Genomic DNA, 18,254 nt, shown 5'->3' with positions numbered 1-18,254 from the left:
TTGGTGCTGCAGTAAACATGCTCTAACAAACATCGCTACATGTTAATGATTTTGATTTTTTTCTAGAACAACCACAAATACTAAGACTTGCCTTAATGTAAAATGTGTTTCTGAGATTCTAAATTCTGCTTCTTTTCCTGAGAAAACAGTGGGGACTTTTATTCCAGTAACAATTCTCTTTTTACTTTTGAAAGAAGGATCTACATGACAGAACGATGGTTGGCTCTTATTTTTCTTTTTTTAAAAATATCTTTATTTAAGCACCTTGATCACATACAGTATTGTAGTTGTGTCCCAATCATATAGAGAACACCCTGCCTTCACCAGTGCAACATTCCCATCACCTATACCCCCACTTCCTGTATTCAAGACAAGCATTCTATTTCTCACTCATTAACATTGTCATGGTAATTCTTTTATTTTTTTTCTTTTTTGGTTTTTGGGTCACACCCGGCAGTGCTCAGGGGATACTCCTGGCTCCACACTCAGAAATCGCTCCTGGCAGGCACGGGGGACCATATGGGATGCCGAATTTGAACCAATGACCTTCTGCATGAAAGGCAAACGCCCCACCTCCATGCTATCTCTCCGGCCCCATCATGGTAATACTTAGTGTAGTAATTTTTCTAACTACACTCACCACTTTGTGTGGTGATCATCATATCATGAGCCAGTCCTTTCAGCCCTCATCTCTATTGTCCCTGGGCATTATTAAAATAATGTCTTTTATTTTTCTTAAATCACATAGATGAGTTGGGACTATTCTGACTCTATCTCATTCCCTCTGATATATTTCACTCAGTATAATAGAAAAAATTTATAACTTCATCTCTCCTGATGGCGACATAATATTCCATTGTGTATATGTACCACAGAGTCTGGCTATTGTAAATAGCACTGCAATGAATATAATTTTGAGGAAGACCTTTTGTGTTCCTATTTTTGTGTTCCTACGTATATCCCTAGGAGTGGTATAGCTGGATTATATGAGAGCTCAATTTTAATTTAGGATAGTGCATTTAGTGTATATCCAAGGAGTAATACACCTGCTATGTCAGGCCAGATGGTTGGAGAAAGAAATACATCTTATTTAATATTGATGAAAATATAGCATAATAGCCCCGGTAAGCACACAGACCTGGGTGCACAGATATATGGCTGGTTTAGAACTGCCCTTCCCTCTCTCTCAGGTCCCCTCCACCAGCCTGTTAAGCATGCGGACCTGGGCGCATGGACCTCTCCTTGGTTTGGGACTGTCATTCCCCACTCAGGACCCATCCACTGGCCTGGTAAGTATCCACCCTGGGCACCCAAAACTTAGGCTGTTTGAAACCACCACCTCTGCAGCACCCCCCTCCACTGGCCCAGTAAGTGCACGGACCTGGGCGCTTGGACCTTTAGGGTGGTTTGAGACCTCCCTTTCACACCCCCAGCAGGACCCATTCACTGGCAGCTAAGAGCACATACCTGGGCACTGGATCTTTGAGCAGGTTTGAGAACTTCTGCCCCCCTCTGTCAAACAAGGAAGTGCACACATCTTGGCCTAGGACCTTTGGGAATAGTTGAGACTGCCCACTCCCCTCCCCAGGACCACAATCTTCGTGAACACTCGAGATAGTTTAAATTACAACATATAGGTCAGTTCAGCTCAGACCTAACATTCAATTTCCTCAGATAATACCATTGTCCATAAAACAAGATAGCAAACACTGAAGCAGTTGTTAATATCCCAATCATACTTAGACAAGCCACATGGCTAAGGAAAAATAAACTCTAAATCAAATATACCTTCAAGCACCTCTAATATAAACAGTACAACAGGCCACTTCATTAAACAACCAGAAAACTCAACATTCAAAACCACAAGATGCAAAGAAATATGGGAAAACTAAGGAAGACACTAGCATCTGGGCAAAAGGAGAGATATCCTATCAAGTTTCCGAGCCCAACAAAACACACGAGCCCAATAGATGAGGACTTAAAAGCAGCAATGAATGCCCTAAAAAGGAAAATCAAAGAATCACTAGTCTGTAAGATTAAAAAATCTGTAAATGAAAAATTCAACCAACTCAAAAAACGTTTGCAGAAGATGAAAGAATCCCTACAATAGGAATTAGGGGACATAGAAAACATGTTAGCAAGCCATAATAGTAGAATTTCAAGTTAGAAGAACGCATAGAGAAACTTGAGAAAAACTACAAAACAACAATGAGAAAGAAGTCAATAAGAAAGCAAGAAACAAATCATTGGAGGAAAAAGTTAGGTACCTAATGAACAAAGATAAAAGAAATAACCTATGAATTGTAGGAATACCAGAAGGGAAGGAAAGGGGGAAAGGAGAAGAACAAGTAGTGTGGGAAATAATAGAAAAGAATTTTCCCACCCTCTGAAAGAAACATGCATACAAAAACAGGAGGCAAAAAGAGCTCAATAAAATAGACCCTAACATACCAACACGAAGACATGTGGTAATCCAACTAGCAAAAAACAAAGAGATAGATGAATTCTTTAAAGCAATGAGGGAGAGGAAAAAAACCTCAAATACAAAGGAAGGGACATAAGAATCAAACCAGACCTCCATTTGAAACAATTCAAGCAAGAAGATGGTAGAGTGACATATTTAAACTACTGAATGAAATAAGCTTCCAACTTAGGGTACACTACTCAGCAAAGCTTTCATTTTTATGGGAAGGAGAACTAAAAACATTCTTAGACAAAAAAAGAATTCACACTATTTGCGCTAACCAAACCATCTCTAAATGAACTTCTCAAAGATGTTATACACAATCCAAACTCCTAATTGTAACAACAAGAACTCTACTCAATACAATAGCACAACAACCCTCCCTGGTGATAATCTCCTTAAATATCAATGGGCTAAGTTCCCCCCATTAAAAGGCACATAGTATTGGGATTGATCAGAAAACAAAAACCAGACATCTACTGCTTCTAAGAAACATACCTAAAAGAACAGGATAGGCACAGACTGAAAATTAAAGGATAGAAATAGATCATTAGCTTTCTTGACCTGGAGGCTATCTCTACCCAGGATGGGGTGTGAGGAGACCCCATGACGAAGGCCTTCTCCCTAACTTGGATGTGCTGGGAGCCTTGATAGACCCCCAGCCATGCCCTCTTCTGCTTCTGGACTCCAGGCCTCCCCTGGGTGGCAGCCCAGGCAGCCAGACAAGGTGGGTGTCAGTGGTCCCTCCTGGATGGGGTTCCAAGCTTTCCCCACCCTTCCCCCAGCACTAGGGTGGGAAGGGCACAGGGTAGAGGGCAGGCAGACCTGGCTCCCAGCTTTCTACCGAAATAAGCTGCGAAATAAGCTACTCAGGTAAGCCCCCTCTTCCTTCCTGATGTGAGCTTGCAAAGCTATAAATTTTCCTCTCAGTACTGCTTTTGCTGTGTCCCATAAGTTCTGATAGTTTGTGTCTTTATTGTCATTTGTTTCCAGGAACCTTATGATTTCCTCCTTGCTTTCATCTCAGACCCACTAGTTATTCAGTATTAGGCTGTTTAACTTCCAGGTGTTAAAGTTTTTCTTCTGTGTCCCTTTGGAATTCACAAATAATTTCAGAGCCTTGTGGTCAGCGAAAATAGCCCGCAAAATTTCTATCCTCTTGATACTATGGAGGTATGTTTTATGTGCCTACATGTAGTCTATTCTGGAGAATGTTCCATGTACATTGGAGAAGAATGTACATCCAGGTTTCTGGGGATGGAGTGTCCTAAATATATCCACTAGGCCTCTTTCTTCCATTTCTCTCCTCAGGTCTAGTATATTCTTGTTGGGTTTCAGTCTGGTTGACCTATCCAGTGTTGACAAAGCCGTGTTGATGTCTCCCACAATTATTGTGTTGTTATTGATATTATCTTTCAGATTTGTCAACAACTGTATTAAATATTTTGCTGGCCCCTCATTCGGTGCATATATGTTTAGGAGAGTGATTTCTTCCTGCTCTACATACCCCTTGATTAATATAAAACGTCCATGTTTGTCCCTTATAACCTTCCTAAGTATAAAGTTTATATTATCTGATACTAGTATGGCCACTCCAGCTTTTTTATGGGTGTTGTTTCTTGGATAATTTTTCTCCAGCCTTTTATTTTGAGTCTATGTTTGTTCTGACTATTCAGGTGCGTTTCTTGTAGGCAGCAGAAGGTTGGATTGAGGTTTTTGATCCATTTAGCCACTCTGTGTCTCTTAACTGGTGCATTTAGTCCACTGACATTCAGAGAAAGAATTGTCCTGCGATTTAATGCCATCTTTATATCGAAATTTGGTGTGTCTTTTGGTTAGTCTTGTCTTAAATTAGGTCTTTCAGTTTTTTCTCTTAAGACTGGTTTTGAGTCTGTAAAGTTTCTGAGCTGTTTTTTGTCTGTGAAGCCATGTATTCTTCTGTCAAACCGGAAAGTGAGTTTTGCTGGGTATAGTATTCTGGGTGAAGCATTCATTTCATTCAGTCTTGTCACAATATCCCACCACTGCTTTCTGGCATTGAGTGTTTCTGGTGACAGGTCTGCTGTAAATCTCAGGGAAGCTTGTTTGAACGTGATTTCCTCTTTTGATCTTGCTGTTTTCAGAATTCTGTCTCTATCTGTGGGATTTGTCATTGTGACTAGGATGTGTCTTGGGGTGGTTTTTCTGGGGTCTCTTTTGGTTGGTACTCTTCGGGCATGCAGGATTTGATCACATATATTCTTTAGCTCTGGAAGTTTCTCTTTAATGATGTTCTTGACCATTGATTCTTCCTGGAAATTTTCTTCCTGGGTCTCTGGGACGCCAATGATTCTTAAGTTGTTTCTGTTGATCTTATCATAGACTTCTATTTTCATCTGTTCCCATTCTTTGATGAATTTTTCCATTGTCTGCTCATTTGCTTTAATTTTTTTGTCTAATCTCTCCTGCTGTATGGAATTGTTATGTATCTCATCTTCCACAGCACCAAGTCTATTCTCAGCTTCTGATACCCTGTCCCAGAGCTTATCCATTTTGTCATTCACTTCGTTTACTGACTTTTTTCAGTCCTGTTAGTTGACATGTTATTTCAGTTTGGAGTTTTGTGATTTCTGTCTTCATATTTTCTTGGTTCTTATTAGTGTTCTGTTCAACTCGATCCATGGTTTCTTGGAGTCCGTTGAGCATCTTCCATATTGCTAGTCTAAAGTCCTTATCTGAGAGGTTGATTAGTTGGTTGGTCATTATCTGGTCCTCAGAATTGTCATCTGCATTCTCTATGTCTGATGCTGGCCTGCATTGTTTCCCCATTGTCACACTTGTATTGTGGGTTTTTCTCCGTGTTGTGGTGGTATTCATTGTCTATATGATGCAGGCAGCACACTTCTCTGGCTCCTCCCTTTTCTGGATGGGCTGACTTGCCTCTAAGGGAGGGGAGTCCTCCGTGGATGAAGCCTCACACTGGGTCAAATCTTAGGCCCAAGCATGCAACAGAGAAGACAGTCTGGAGAGAAATGGTTGCTTCTGTGATATAGCGCCGTTCTTAGTGTAATTTTTCCTTCTTGTTGCAATGGTGTTCTTTCTTAGAAAGAGTGCTCGGCCGCGTAGCGAAGCGGAGCGGCCATGCTCCGCTGGAGCCTCTTTTTGCCCCACTCGCAAGAGTTTCACGCAAGAGGACAGTAGACAGACATAGACAGGTCACACTCACAGTTTTTCACAGTTGGGCCCCACTGGGCCGGTGTACTTTCGCGGATTTTCCCCGCCTGGTGTCACACACAGGGAGCTGGCTTTTGAAAGCCTTGCTGGTTTTCATGCTCTGTAGTCCCTCCCTGAAAATGGCTTCTGGGCGAGTGAGGTTTCTGGAGGCTCTTTTTGCCCTACTTACAAGAGTTTCACGCAAGAGGACATTAGCCAGACATAGACAGGTCACACTCACAGTTTTTCACAGTTGGGCCCCACTGGGCTGGTGTACTTTCGCGGATTTTCCCCACCTGGTGTCACACACAGGGAGCTGGCTTTTGCAAAGCCTTGCCGGTTTTCATGCTCTGTAGTCCCTCCATCTTAAATCTAATTCTTAAAAAAAAAAAAAAAAAACACTTAAACTTTTGAGGTTAACTTAAACTCATATGCATGTGCATGAAAATGTAAAAGAAAAATACTATGCCTTTAATGTTTAAGGAGTTACATACATTTTATGGTTTAGATTGCTTTGTGTGCTGATAAAAAATATAATGTATTACAATCTGGGGACTTGAGGGATAAAGTAATTGTACATGGGTTCTGTTTTATTTATCTTAATGTTCTTTGGCTGAAAGTTCAAAGTTAAGATATCAGAAAGGGGACTTCTTCTGAGAATTCTGTTTATGGGTGATTGTCTTTCCACTGTAACTTTACCTTGTCCACTTTCTTTGCATATTTGTTCTCATAATTAAAAATAAAAATTTAAAAAATCGATTATTCAAGCCAATGGAAAACAAAAGGAAAGCCGGGAAAACAATTTTTCTATCAGGCAAAATTGCATTCAACCTCAAAAAAGTGCTTAGATATCTGGCACATTGGGGGTGGGAATGTTGCACTGGTGAAGGGGGGATGTTCTTTACATGACAGAAACCCAACCACAATCATGTTTTTAATCAAGGTGTTTAAATAAAGATATTAATTAAATAAAAAAAGAAAGTGCTTAGAGACCAATAGGGTCACTACCTACTGATCAGGGGAACATTAGACCAAGAAGTACTAACCCTGGTCAATATTTATGTGCCAATTGAGAGCCAACAAAATATGTAAGGTATTTGCTCACAAATCTAGAGAAACATATGAAGGAAATGTGATAGTAGTAGGGGATAGCAATACTACACTATCACCGCTAGGCAGATCCACCAGGCAGGAAACTAGCAAAGACATAAGAGCCCTAAATGAAGAATTAGAGGAAATAGGCCTAACAGACCTATACAGGGCTCACCACCCAAGAAAGCAAAATACACATTCTTCTCAAGTGCATATGAAACCTTATCTAACTTGCACAAAGTCATAAACATAAGGATTATTAGAAACACCCCAAGAGACCATATTGCAACAGAGATCAAGATGCATTATAAAAAAAACTGTAGTGAAAATCCAACATCTGAAGATTAAACAACATGCTACTCAACAATAGCTGGATCAAAGTGAAAATTAAAGAAGAAATAAAAAGATTCCTTGAGACAAATGCTAATGAGGAGGAAAACTGTCAAAATCTATGGGACACAGTGAAAGAGGTAATTAGGGGGAAACTCATAGCAATACAGACCTATGTCAGGAGAGAGGAAAATGACAAAATCAACAGTTTACAAGGACACCTTAAGAAGCTGAAAAAGCAACAACAAACAGAGCCAGAAGAAAATAAATAATAAAAACTAGGCCAGAAATAAACAACATAGAAACAAAGAAAACAATACAAAAAATCAATGAGACCAAGAGTTGTTTTTTGAAAGAATAAACAAAATAGACAAATTGCTGGCAAGACTCACACAAAAAAGGGAAAAGCCCAAATAAATAGGAACACAAATGAAAGGGGAGAGATTACATAAGAACCCCAAGAAATCGAAGACATCATGAGAGCATTCTATGAACAACTGTACTAAAGCTAGAGAACCCTGAAGAGACCAACAGATTTCTGGAAATATATCATCTTCTGAGACTGAATAAGGAGGATGTAGAAAGACTAAACAGTCCGATCACATCTGAGGAAATTGAAACAGTAATTAAGAAACTCCCCCCCAAAAAAAGTCCAGGTCCAGAGGGTTTTACAGGTGAATTTTATAAAACATTTTGAAAAGAATTACAACCACTGGTCCTCAGGTTCTTCCAAAACATTGAAAAGACAAGAATCCTTCCTAACTCCTTTTATTGGGGCAAATATCACACTCATCCCCAAAGATGGCAAAGACACTGCCAAGAAAGAAAACTCCAGACCAATCTCACTAATGAACATAGATGCAAAAATCCCCAACAAAATCTTAGCAAACCGAATGCAGCACTACATCAAAAAAATTATACACCATGACCAAGTGGGTTTTCATCCCAGGGATGCAAGGATGGTTCAACATCAATCAACATCATACCTCACATCTACAAGAAGAAAGAAAAAAAAAAACGTTAAATTGTATAATGAAGTATAGTCACTAAAACAGCATGATATTGAAATAATACACATGAAAATATGCTCTTCGTCACTGATAATCAGGGAGATGAAAATCAAAACAATTTGGTACCATGTCACACCACAGTGACTGGCACACATCACAAAACAAGAACAATCAGTGCTGGTGGGGATATGGGGAGAAAGGAACTCTCACTCACTAATAATGAGAATGCTGTCTAGTTCAGTCTTGATGAAAAATAATATGAAAAGTTCTCAGAAAATTGGAAATTCAGCTCCCATATGATCCAGCTATACAACTCCTAGGGATATACCCTAGGAAAAAAAAAACACAGAACAAAAAATGCCTTCTACACAGCTATATATTCATTGCAGTGCTATTTACAAAAGCCAGACTCTGAAAAGAACCCAGATTCCCAAGAACAGTTAAGTGGCTAAAAAAAACTATGGTACTATAAAAAAATGCTCACATCACTAATCATCAGGGAGATGCAAATCAAAACAACAATGAGGTACCATCTCACGCCTCAGAGTTTGGAACACATCACAAAGAACAAGAACAATCAGTGCTGGGAGGGATATGGGAGAAAGGAACTCTCATTCATTGCTGGTGGGAATGCTGTCTAGTTCAACCTTTATGGAAAACAATACGGAGATTCCTCAAAAAATTGGAAATTGAGCTCCCATATGACCCAGCTATACCACTCCTAGGGGTATGCCCTAGGAACACAAAAATACATTACAAAAATCCCTTCCTCGCACCTATATTTATTGCAGCACTATCTACATTAGCCAGACTCTGAAAACAACCAAGATGCCCTTCAATAGATAAATAGATAAAGAAACTTTGGTACATATACACAATGGAATATTATGCAGTCATCAGAAGAGATAAAGTCATGAAATTTTCCTATACATAGATGTACATGGAATTTATTATGCTGAGTGAAAAAAGCCAAAGGGAAGGAGAAAGACACAGAATAATCTCACTAATCTATGGGTTTTGAGAAAAATAAAAAGATATTATTGTTATGATCCCCAGAGATTAGGGCCAGAAGGACTGGCTCATGATATGAAGCTTACCACAAAGTGTGGTGAGTGCAGTTAGAAAAATAACAACACTAACAACTACCATGACAATGTTAATGAGTAGGAGAAGTAGAATACCTGTCTTGAATACAGGCAGGATGGGAGGGAGGAGGGAGATATGAGGCATTGTTGGTGGGAATGTTGCACTAATGAAAGGAGGTGTACTTTGTATGACTAAAACCAAACTACAATGATGTTTGTAATCACGGTGTTTAAAAAAAGAAAGAAACTGTGGTACATCTACACAATGGAATACAGTGCAGTCATCAGAAAAAATTAAATCATGAAATTTTACTACACATGAATGGGCATGGAAACTATTATTGCTAAGTGAAATAAGTCAGAGGAAGCAAGATAGACACAAAATAGTCTCTCTCATCTATAAGTCTTAAGAAAAATAAGCCATCAATATTTTAGCAGGCATGGGGTTTGGGAAACTCCAGGCCGAAGGCCTTCTCCCTAGCTTGGGAATGCTGGTAGCCTTGGCAGACCCCCAGCAATTCCATTCTTCATACCCTGGTCTCTAGGCCTTCACTTGTTCCCACGTGGCCAGAAATGTGGGTTCTGGGAGGACTGTCTCTAAAGGGGCCCCTAGGCTTTCCCCACCCCTCTCCCAGCACTAAGGGGGAAGGACACAGGGAGGAGGGTGAGCAGATGTCTGGCTTCTGGTTTTCTAATGAATCCTTTCTTGATGTGGAGGCTAGCTCTAGCCAGCATGGGGTTTGAGTGGACCGCAGGCCAAATGACCTCTCCCTAGCTTGGGGGTGCTGGGAGCCTTGGCAGGCCCCCTGCCATGCCTCTCTTCTTCCCCCACTCTCCAGGCCATCCCTGGGTGCCATCCCAGGCAGCCAGAATGGTGGGTCCCTAGCTTAGGGGGTGCTGGGAGTTGCTGGGTTGCACTAAAGCAGTCACTGGCAACTTCTCACTAGTATCCATTTTCAATATTGCACAGGGGCATGATATACTGTATTAATGTACAGTATACATTAATAGTATTCCCTATAATTAAGGTACATTTTGCATAAACAGAATGTCCATCTTGTATTCTGCCCTTACCCACACCACTACAAGCTCATTTTTAGTCCTTCACTCCCTCACACCCATTCATCATTACCCCATATTTACCCTTTTTAACTTACTGCACAGGCCAAATCACAGAACAAAGTGGTGCACTGGATTTAACACCCCCAACTATTTCAAAAGACATAAACGGGACACATATATGTCTTTTGAATATTTTATATGTATTTTCTTAACAGAGATAACTCTTACTAAATATTCTCTTATACAGTGACGACTTTTCCTCTCTATTCTCCGTTTTCTTTGTGAGCTGTTCAATAACGAATTCTGGTAAGAGTCCCTCAGTTTAATATTTATGTTATAACCAAGTCACTGGGATTGTTGAACTTGTTCTAGCAGCCCCCATAGGCAACAATAACACCAACGTGGCATTGTTTCTCTTTTGCATAGGCACATTAAATTAGGAAAATACTATACATACAAACAAGTTCTTATCTAATAGAGATAGGAACACACAAATCTTGTAATGCAATGGGACCTGACACCCTGAACATTGACATAATGACCTAGCTCAGGCCTCAGAAGAATGAGCATTCTTTATTCACCCCTGAACCAGGGAAGCCATCTATGAAACAACCAAGTTGTCTATAACATCACCTGGGAGCAATCCTCTACCAGGGAAGACACTACCACTGCTCTCACATCGACCTACTTAAAAGAGACTTCCCTTAACACCCAGAAGACTTAAAAAGACCTACTTTTAGGACAGGGCTCTCTGCATTACATTCTAATTATTAGGTGAAACTAGAGGATGCTCCACATCATCCTGAATTCAATGTAGAATATGCAGATTCCAGGGTCTTTTACTACAGAAACCTGACACCAACAACAGACACTGTGTGAAAAATAAAAGTGTATTGGAAGTACAGACAATGACTTGGGCTGGACAAACTAGGATGCCTAGAACCTAGACTTGGTTTTACACCAGAAAACTTCAGGGGTAGGGTCTCCTTGTATTTAGGTCAAGGCTTTTTCTTTCCATGTTCCCCATATTTTGCTGAGCCTATGCAAACAAGAATTGCCACTGTAACACCATTTTATGCGGTGCTCTTTGACTCTAAACCTTAGAAAACCACTTAAACTTTTGAGGTTAACTTAAACTAATATGCATGTGCATGGAACTCTAAAAAAAAATACTATGCCTTCAATGTTAAAGGAAAAAAATACTATGCCTTCAATATTAAAGGAGTTACATAAATTTTGTGGCTTTAGACTGTTTTGTGTACTGCTAGGAAATGTTATATTGTAATCCAATCTGGGGACTTGAGAGACAAAGGAATTGTACATGGGTTCTGTTTTATTTTTCTTAATGTTCTTTGGCAAATCCCCACCAGCACTGATAGTTCTTGAGTTGTTTGGGGGGATTTGGTTTGGTTGTGTGTGTGTGTGTGTGTGTGTTTGTGTGTGTGTGTGTGTGAATTGTGCCAGTGTCCAGGGAGCACAAAATGGTACCTCATTGTTATTTTGATTTGCATCTTCCTGATAATTAGTGGTGTGGAAAATTTTTTCGTGTGTCTTTTGGCCACCTGTATTTCTTCTTTGAGGAAATGTCTGTTCATTTTATCTCCCCATATTTTGATGTGGCCAAATGTTTTTATCTTTTTAATTTCTGTCAGTACCTTGTATATCTCAGATATTAGTGCCTTATATGATGGGTATTAGGTGAATAGTTTCTCCTATTCTGTGGGTGGCCTTGTATTCTCATCACTATTTCCTTTGAGGTACAGAAGCTTCTAATCTTAATATAGTCCCATCTGTTTGTCTCTAATTCCACTTGTTTGGACAATGCTGTTTCCTTCTTGAAAATGTCTTTAGACTCAATGTCATGGAGTGTTTTACCTATATGTTCTATATACTTCATGGTTGCAGGCCTGATATCAAGGTCTTTATTTAATTTGGTTGTGACCTTTGTGCATGATGTTAGATGGAGGTCTGAGTTTGCTTTTTTGCATGTGGCTGAATAGCTGTCTCAGCACCACTTGTTCCATTTTTTATTTCTTGACCATTTATCAAAGATTAATTGATTGTATGAGGAAAGTTTGTCAAAAACCTTATATTTGTCTCAATTTACTCCTCCACAATCATTATTTCCACAAAAATATCAGTGAAGACTTTTACACAATGGCAGAACCAACTGAGGGAGCAACAGTAAATGTGCCTAGTGGAGGTTGACAAGAGTATTGAGCACAACAAGGCAACTGAGTCAAATTCTGTATAATGAAAAAGAATGAACAAACCTGAGCAGTCAACCACTAATTTCCAGTTTACATAGTGAAAATTACATATGTTGTTTCATGAATAAAAATTAACTAAAACTAATGTCAGAATGACTATGTCAATATATGTATTAGGCATATTTAAATATAATATTCAACATGTGTCTGCACTGAGAAAAAGCACAACAGTCTACATATTAAGTCATCAGTTCTTTGAGTCAGGGATTCTAACTCTTTCATGAACCATGTATTGGTAATTTAAAGAACTTATAGCATAAATATGTCATAAAAAAGTAGGTTCTGGGAGGACATTAATTTCCTAATGTTTTTTTTAATTTAATAAATACAAGATATCAGGCACTGATTAAATAAAATCATAGTTAGAATTAAAAAAAAAAGGTAGATTCTGACCAGAATGTGCTCCATGATACCTTGACTTCAACATACATTCTGTGCAAAAACCAGGTTCTTTAACTACAGAAACCTGACTGCAACAACTGGAATTGAGAAGAACTTTTACCGGGACTTGAGAAAGATTTTGGGGATAGACAACTTTGTATGTCCAAAGCCTACAGTTGGTCTTATGGCATGATGCTTCATTGATAGGGGTTTCCTGCTTTTAGGCCAAAGGTTTTCCTTTTCTATTTCTCCCATCTTTTACTGTGTCTATGCAGAAAAAAAAAAAAAAAAACTGCAACACACACCATATTTTTTTTCTTTTTTTAAGTTATTTTATCTTTTAAATAGGGGCTCCCATCCTTTTCAAAGAACCTTTTGCATTTTTCTATAAAAATAAGAAGAATGGAAAAAAGAAAGGCTGGGGTCCAAGGGCCAAGTGGTCTCAGATATATTGGTGGAGAAAATGTAAGGGCAGAATTAAATCACCAAGCCAAACTCAACAACAATAGAATCAAAAGGTCTAAACTTTATCAATCTAAAGTTAAATGGGCCTGTTATACTGGCAGGAAAGGGGGACAAAGGGAGGTGGTACAGGATGCACTCTGGGTTCATTGGCGGAGGAAGGTCAACACTGGAGGTGAGAATGACACTGACTCTCTGTATATCTGAAATTCAACTATGAAGGCATTTGTAGATCACAATAGTTTCGATAAAATAAATTTTTTAAAAAGGTAGATACTAGAGTTTCTTAAAGGTCCTCACATGGGAAAATGAACTACCTATATGAAATTATTGAAATACCATCATATTGAAAACAACACGATATCTTCATTTCCTCTGACATTATTACAATGAGAAAGTCAGGGCCATCCTATAGCCTGTTTCAATGGGCCACATTAACCTACTGTTAAACACCAGTAGACAGGGTGTGTGAGTTCTCTGCCCCAGTAGGAGAAAGGGAATCATGGTCAGACATTGTTGCCCATTAATAAGAGCAGTTAACCTTAAGCAAATTCCTCTTCAGGCTCTGGGCTCAAATCCACTCTGGGCTGGGGGAGCTCCCAGCTGTCTCCTCACACAGGGCTGAGTCTCTGGGGAAGGCAGAGCTTTGAGCCAGAAGAAGATGAGACTGTGGGGTCTTCTCCTCTGCCTTGGGACAGCTGCCCCAGGTGAGTGTCCCTGAGACCACCCAGGACTCTAGAAAAGGAGAGACTGCAGGGACTGACAGTGACTTATTCTCTTTGTCTTCAGGTGTCCTGTCCCAGGTGCAGCTGCAGGAATCAGGCCCAGGACTGGTGACCCCCTCCAAAACACTCTCCCTCACCTGCTCTGTTTCTGGATTTTCCATCACCAGTGGTTACTGCATGGAGCTGGATCCGCCAGCCTACAGGGAAGGGTCTACAGTGGTTGGGGCGTATATGTTATGATGGAAGCAATAACTACAGCCCATCTGTGAAGAGCTGCATCTCCATCTCCAGAGACACAAACCAGAACCAATTCTCCCTGCAGCTGAACTCTGTGACCGCTGAGGACACAGATGTGTATTATTGTGCAAGACACACAGTGAGAGGAAGTCAGGGCCAGCCCAGACACAAACCTGAGGAAGATAGGAGTATGGCCCTAAGAGATGGCACCAGGGGGCGTTCACAACCTATTAAGTAGAGGCAGCACCTGAAAGGACAGCAGCTGACTGACCTATGCTTGCTTTACTCTGGAAAATTTGGTTTTCCTCTATTGAAGCTTTCTAAGTGCTTTTATTCTTGTCCCCACATTTCTGATGGGCTTAGATTTTTTTCCTTATTAAATTTTGTCTGTACTCTGTAAATCTCAGATATTGTTTAAAACTAGTTTTTGAACAAGAAGAGATGCCATTTTGAAAAGGCCACATGGCAGCCTCTTTCAGATTCTGAACAAAGAGAGATGCCATTTTGTAAGGACCACTGGTTTTTTACTATATTTTTTGTCCCCCAATTCACAATACAGACCAGGCATAAAGGGCCTGGGTTGAGGTGTATATGGAGTGCAATTACTGTACCTCCTCTTTCTTTACAGTTAGTGTAAAGAACACAGCCTATGGTAAGAATTGGGAGGCCTTATCTTTTCTTTTTTCTTTTTTTTTCTTTTTTTGATTTTTTTAATATATATAAAATCCTTCACCAGTGCAACATTCCCATGACCAATATCCTAAGTGTCCTTCCTCCCCACCCTGTCTAGAGTACAGGCCTGTGTGGAGTGCTTTACTATATTAATTTAAGAGTCCTAGAGTTGGTGTGGGGATAGTGAGGAGGCCTTTCTGGGCTCGACTACATTCCTGCAGCCCCTATGACCAAGCAGGTCTGAACGTTGCAGGATGAGGGCAGAGAGATTCACAGAGCAGTCAGATGAAGTTCCAGGAGTTAGCCAGCTTTATTTCACGGTCCTAACCAAATATATACATTTCCTCAAATGGCTTCTATGCCTTTTCCTAGCGCTACTTCTCTACTCCTCTGGCTCTCTTGGCTTCTGTCTTCTTTGCAGCTGCTTTTTCCAGGAATCCTAGCTCACGAACTCCCTTTGCTGAAGCTACTGCTGCTGCTTCTTTAATGATGCTCAATAGCTGATGCATAATCTGATGCTGAATCTCTCTGTTGAATCTCGCTGTTCATTCTCACTTCTACCCTTTCTCACTTCTGCCCATCCTCTCATACACTTCTCTAACAATCCTTCTTATCACCTCTCTCTCCCCATGCAGACTCCTCTATCCTTTGACAAAGAAGAAATACAAATGGCCAAAGGACACATAAAAAAATGCTCCATGGGGCCGGGCGGTGGCGCTAAAGGTAAGGTGCCTGCCTTCCCTGCGCTAGCCTTGGATGGTCCGCGGTTCGATCCCCCGGTGTCCCATATGGTCCCCCAGGCAGGAGCAACTTCTGAGCACATAGCCAGGAGTAACCCCTGAGAGTTACTGGGTGTGGCCCAAAAAACCAAAAAAAAAAAAAATGCTCCACATCAGTAATCATCAGGGAGATGCACATCAAAAGAACTATGAGGTACCACCTCACACCCCAGTGATGGGCACACATCACAAAGAATGAGAACAAGCAGTGTTGGCGGGGATGTGGAGAGAAAGGAACTCTTATCCACTGCTGGTGGGAATGCCGCCTAGTTCAACCCTTATGGAAAGCAATATGGAGATTCCTCCAAAAACTGGAAAATGAGCTCCCATACGACCCAGCTATACCACTCCTTGAAATATAACCTAGGAACACAAAATTACAATACAAAAATTACTTTCTTATACCTATATTCATTTCAGCACTATTTACCATAGCAAGACTCTGGAAAAAGCCAAGATACCCTACAACAGATGAATGGCTAAAGAAACTGTGGTACATATACACAATGAAATATTATGCAGCTGTCAGGAGACATGAAGTCATGAAATTTTTCTATACATGGATGTACGTGAAATCTATCATGCTGAGTAAAATGAGTCAGAGAGAGATGCAGAATGGTCTCACTCATCTATGGGTTTTAAGAAAAATGAAAGACATTCTTGTAATAATAACTTTCAGACACAAAAGAGAAAAGAGCTGGAAGTTACAGCTCACCTCATGAAGCTCACCACAAACAGGGATGAGTTTAGATAAAGAAATAACTGCATTTTGAACTATTCTAATAATGAGAATGTACAGGGAAATAGAAAGCCTGTCTAGAGAACAGGAGGGAGTTGGGTGGGGAGGAGGGAGATTTGGGACATTGGTGATGGGAACGTTGCACTGGTGATGGGTGGTGTTCTTTACATGACTGAAACCCAAACACAATCATGTATATAATAAACTTGTTTAAAGAAAAAAATTAAAAAATAATAAAATAATACATATATATTATCATCAAGAAAAAGAATGTGGTTGTCTGTTTTTCTTTGTTTGGTTTTTGTTGTTGTTGTTGCTGGTTTGGGGGGGTGTTTGTTTGTTGTTTTGGGGGGTTGTTCTTTTGGGGGGATCATGCCTGGCAGCGCTCAGGGGTTATTCCGGGCTCTATGATCAGAAATCTCTCCTGGCAGGCTCAGGGGATGATATGAGAAGCTGAGATTCCAAACACTGACCTTCATGCTATTTTACCTTACCCCCATGCTATCTCTCCGGTCCCTGTTTGTTTGGTTTTTGCCATAGTTAATGGTTTTCGGTTTTGGTTTATACTTTTTTTTATTCTTTTTGTACTTTTATTGTTACTCCCTTATTGTTTTTTGTTTTTGTATTGTTACCTTTTTCTTCTTTTTCTTTTTTTCCCTTACTTCTTATAAATAGATATTTATAACATCTAAATGTACTCCTCCTATTTTTTCTTTTTTGTTTCCCTTTCTCCCCCAATGGTACCATTTGTAACAGTCGTATATTTATTAGGTGGAAAGGAAGGATGATTATCATAGAACTCAAATAAAGAATAAATAAAGCTAAAGAGAACACAATCAGAAAACTCAGGCTAAGCTGGTACATATTTGAATGGAGAACTGTAACTGGGGAAGAAGTCTCTGGAATATATTAATCTCATAGGAATTTTCTCTGGGACAAGTGGCAGAGATGATCCCCACCAAAAGATTATTTCCTATGGTTCTAGCATCTGGAAATATGCCACCCCTCCCCTAAATTCCCTATCAAGTGCCTTTCCTCCGTCTACGGAACTAAGTGTTTTTGGAAATGTATGATTATCTGACAGCGTGGGTCAGTTACATTTATTGTTTGCCCCAAATTCTGTACATGGTGGAAGAACAGTAGCAAACACATCAGAAAATGGGGGTAAGTGACATTCTGTAGTTGAAAGGTCCCAGTAAGAATGGATTTTATTATCAGATCCTGACACATAAGATTTTCCCTAAGGAAACTTTTCTGAGAGCTCCTTGACATATTTTCTGGGATGAGGAAGGGGCTGGGTTTGAGGAAGAACCCATTGAGAAGTCTGTGTGCTCTGAGTTCCAGGCTGTACCTCACTCCAAGAGAGCCAGAGAACAACCTCCTTGGGTTCCCTCCTTTGCCTACAGAGGCATTACACATGCAAATCTCCACTTTAGACCCAGGGTTAAAACCAGGTACACACTCACTTCTACGTAGGTTCCCTCTCCCTGACACAGAGTCTGAGGTCCTGGAGCTTGGTGACAGGAACATGGCTCATCATTTTTCTGGTGGCAGCTCCTGGCTGTGAGTATCCCTGGACAGAGGCCAACAAGTTCAGGATGGTGTCTCTGAGCTCAGTATTCACTGTGGATCTCTGTCCCCAGGGGTTCTGTCTGAGGTACAGCTGCAGGAGTTGGGCACAAACCTGGTGACGCCCTCACAGACGCTGTCCCTCACCTGTTCAGCCTCTGGGCTCACGCTAACCAGCAATCATG

The 18,254-nt window shown here is 40.3% G+C and overlaps 1 non-coding gene and 1 gene segment (V, D, J or C); one reads left to right on the top strand and one right to left on the bottom strand.

Moving 5' to 3' along the window:
• Window positions 1-14,009: 14,009 nt before the first annotated feature.
• On the top strand, window positions 14,010-14,548 carry LOC126015873 (Ig heavy chain V region 3-6-like). The segment is given in 2 exon segments: window positions 14,010-14,055; window positions 14,138-14,548. Coding segments are annotated over 2 exon segments (457 nt in total).
• Window positions 14,549-14,844: 296 nt separating this feature from the next.
• Window positions 14,845-14,979, bottom strand: LOC126016542 (small nucleolar RNA SNORA51). Its single transcript, XR_007498336.1, has one exon. It is a non-coding gene; the product is annotated as a small nucleolar RNA SNORA51 (small nucleolar RNA).
• Window positions 14,980-18,254: the final 3,275 nt, after the last annotated feature.

Source organism: Suncus etruscus, chromosome 8, assembly GCF_024139225.1.
Source record: "Suncus etruscus isolate mSunEtr1 chromosome 8, mSunEtr1.pri.cur, whole genome shotgun sequence".
Classification (NCBI taxonomy): domain Eukaryota; kingdom Metazoa; phylum Chordata; class Mammalia; order Eulipotyphla; family Soricidae; genus Suncus; species Suncus etruscus.
Note: the sequence above shows the minus strand (reverse complement) of the source record. Positions and strands in the feature narration are given on the sequence as shown.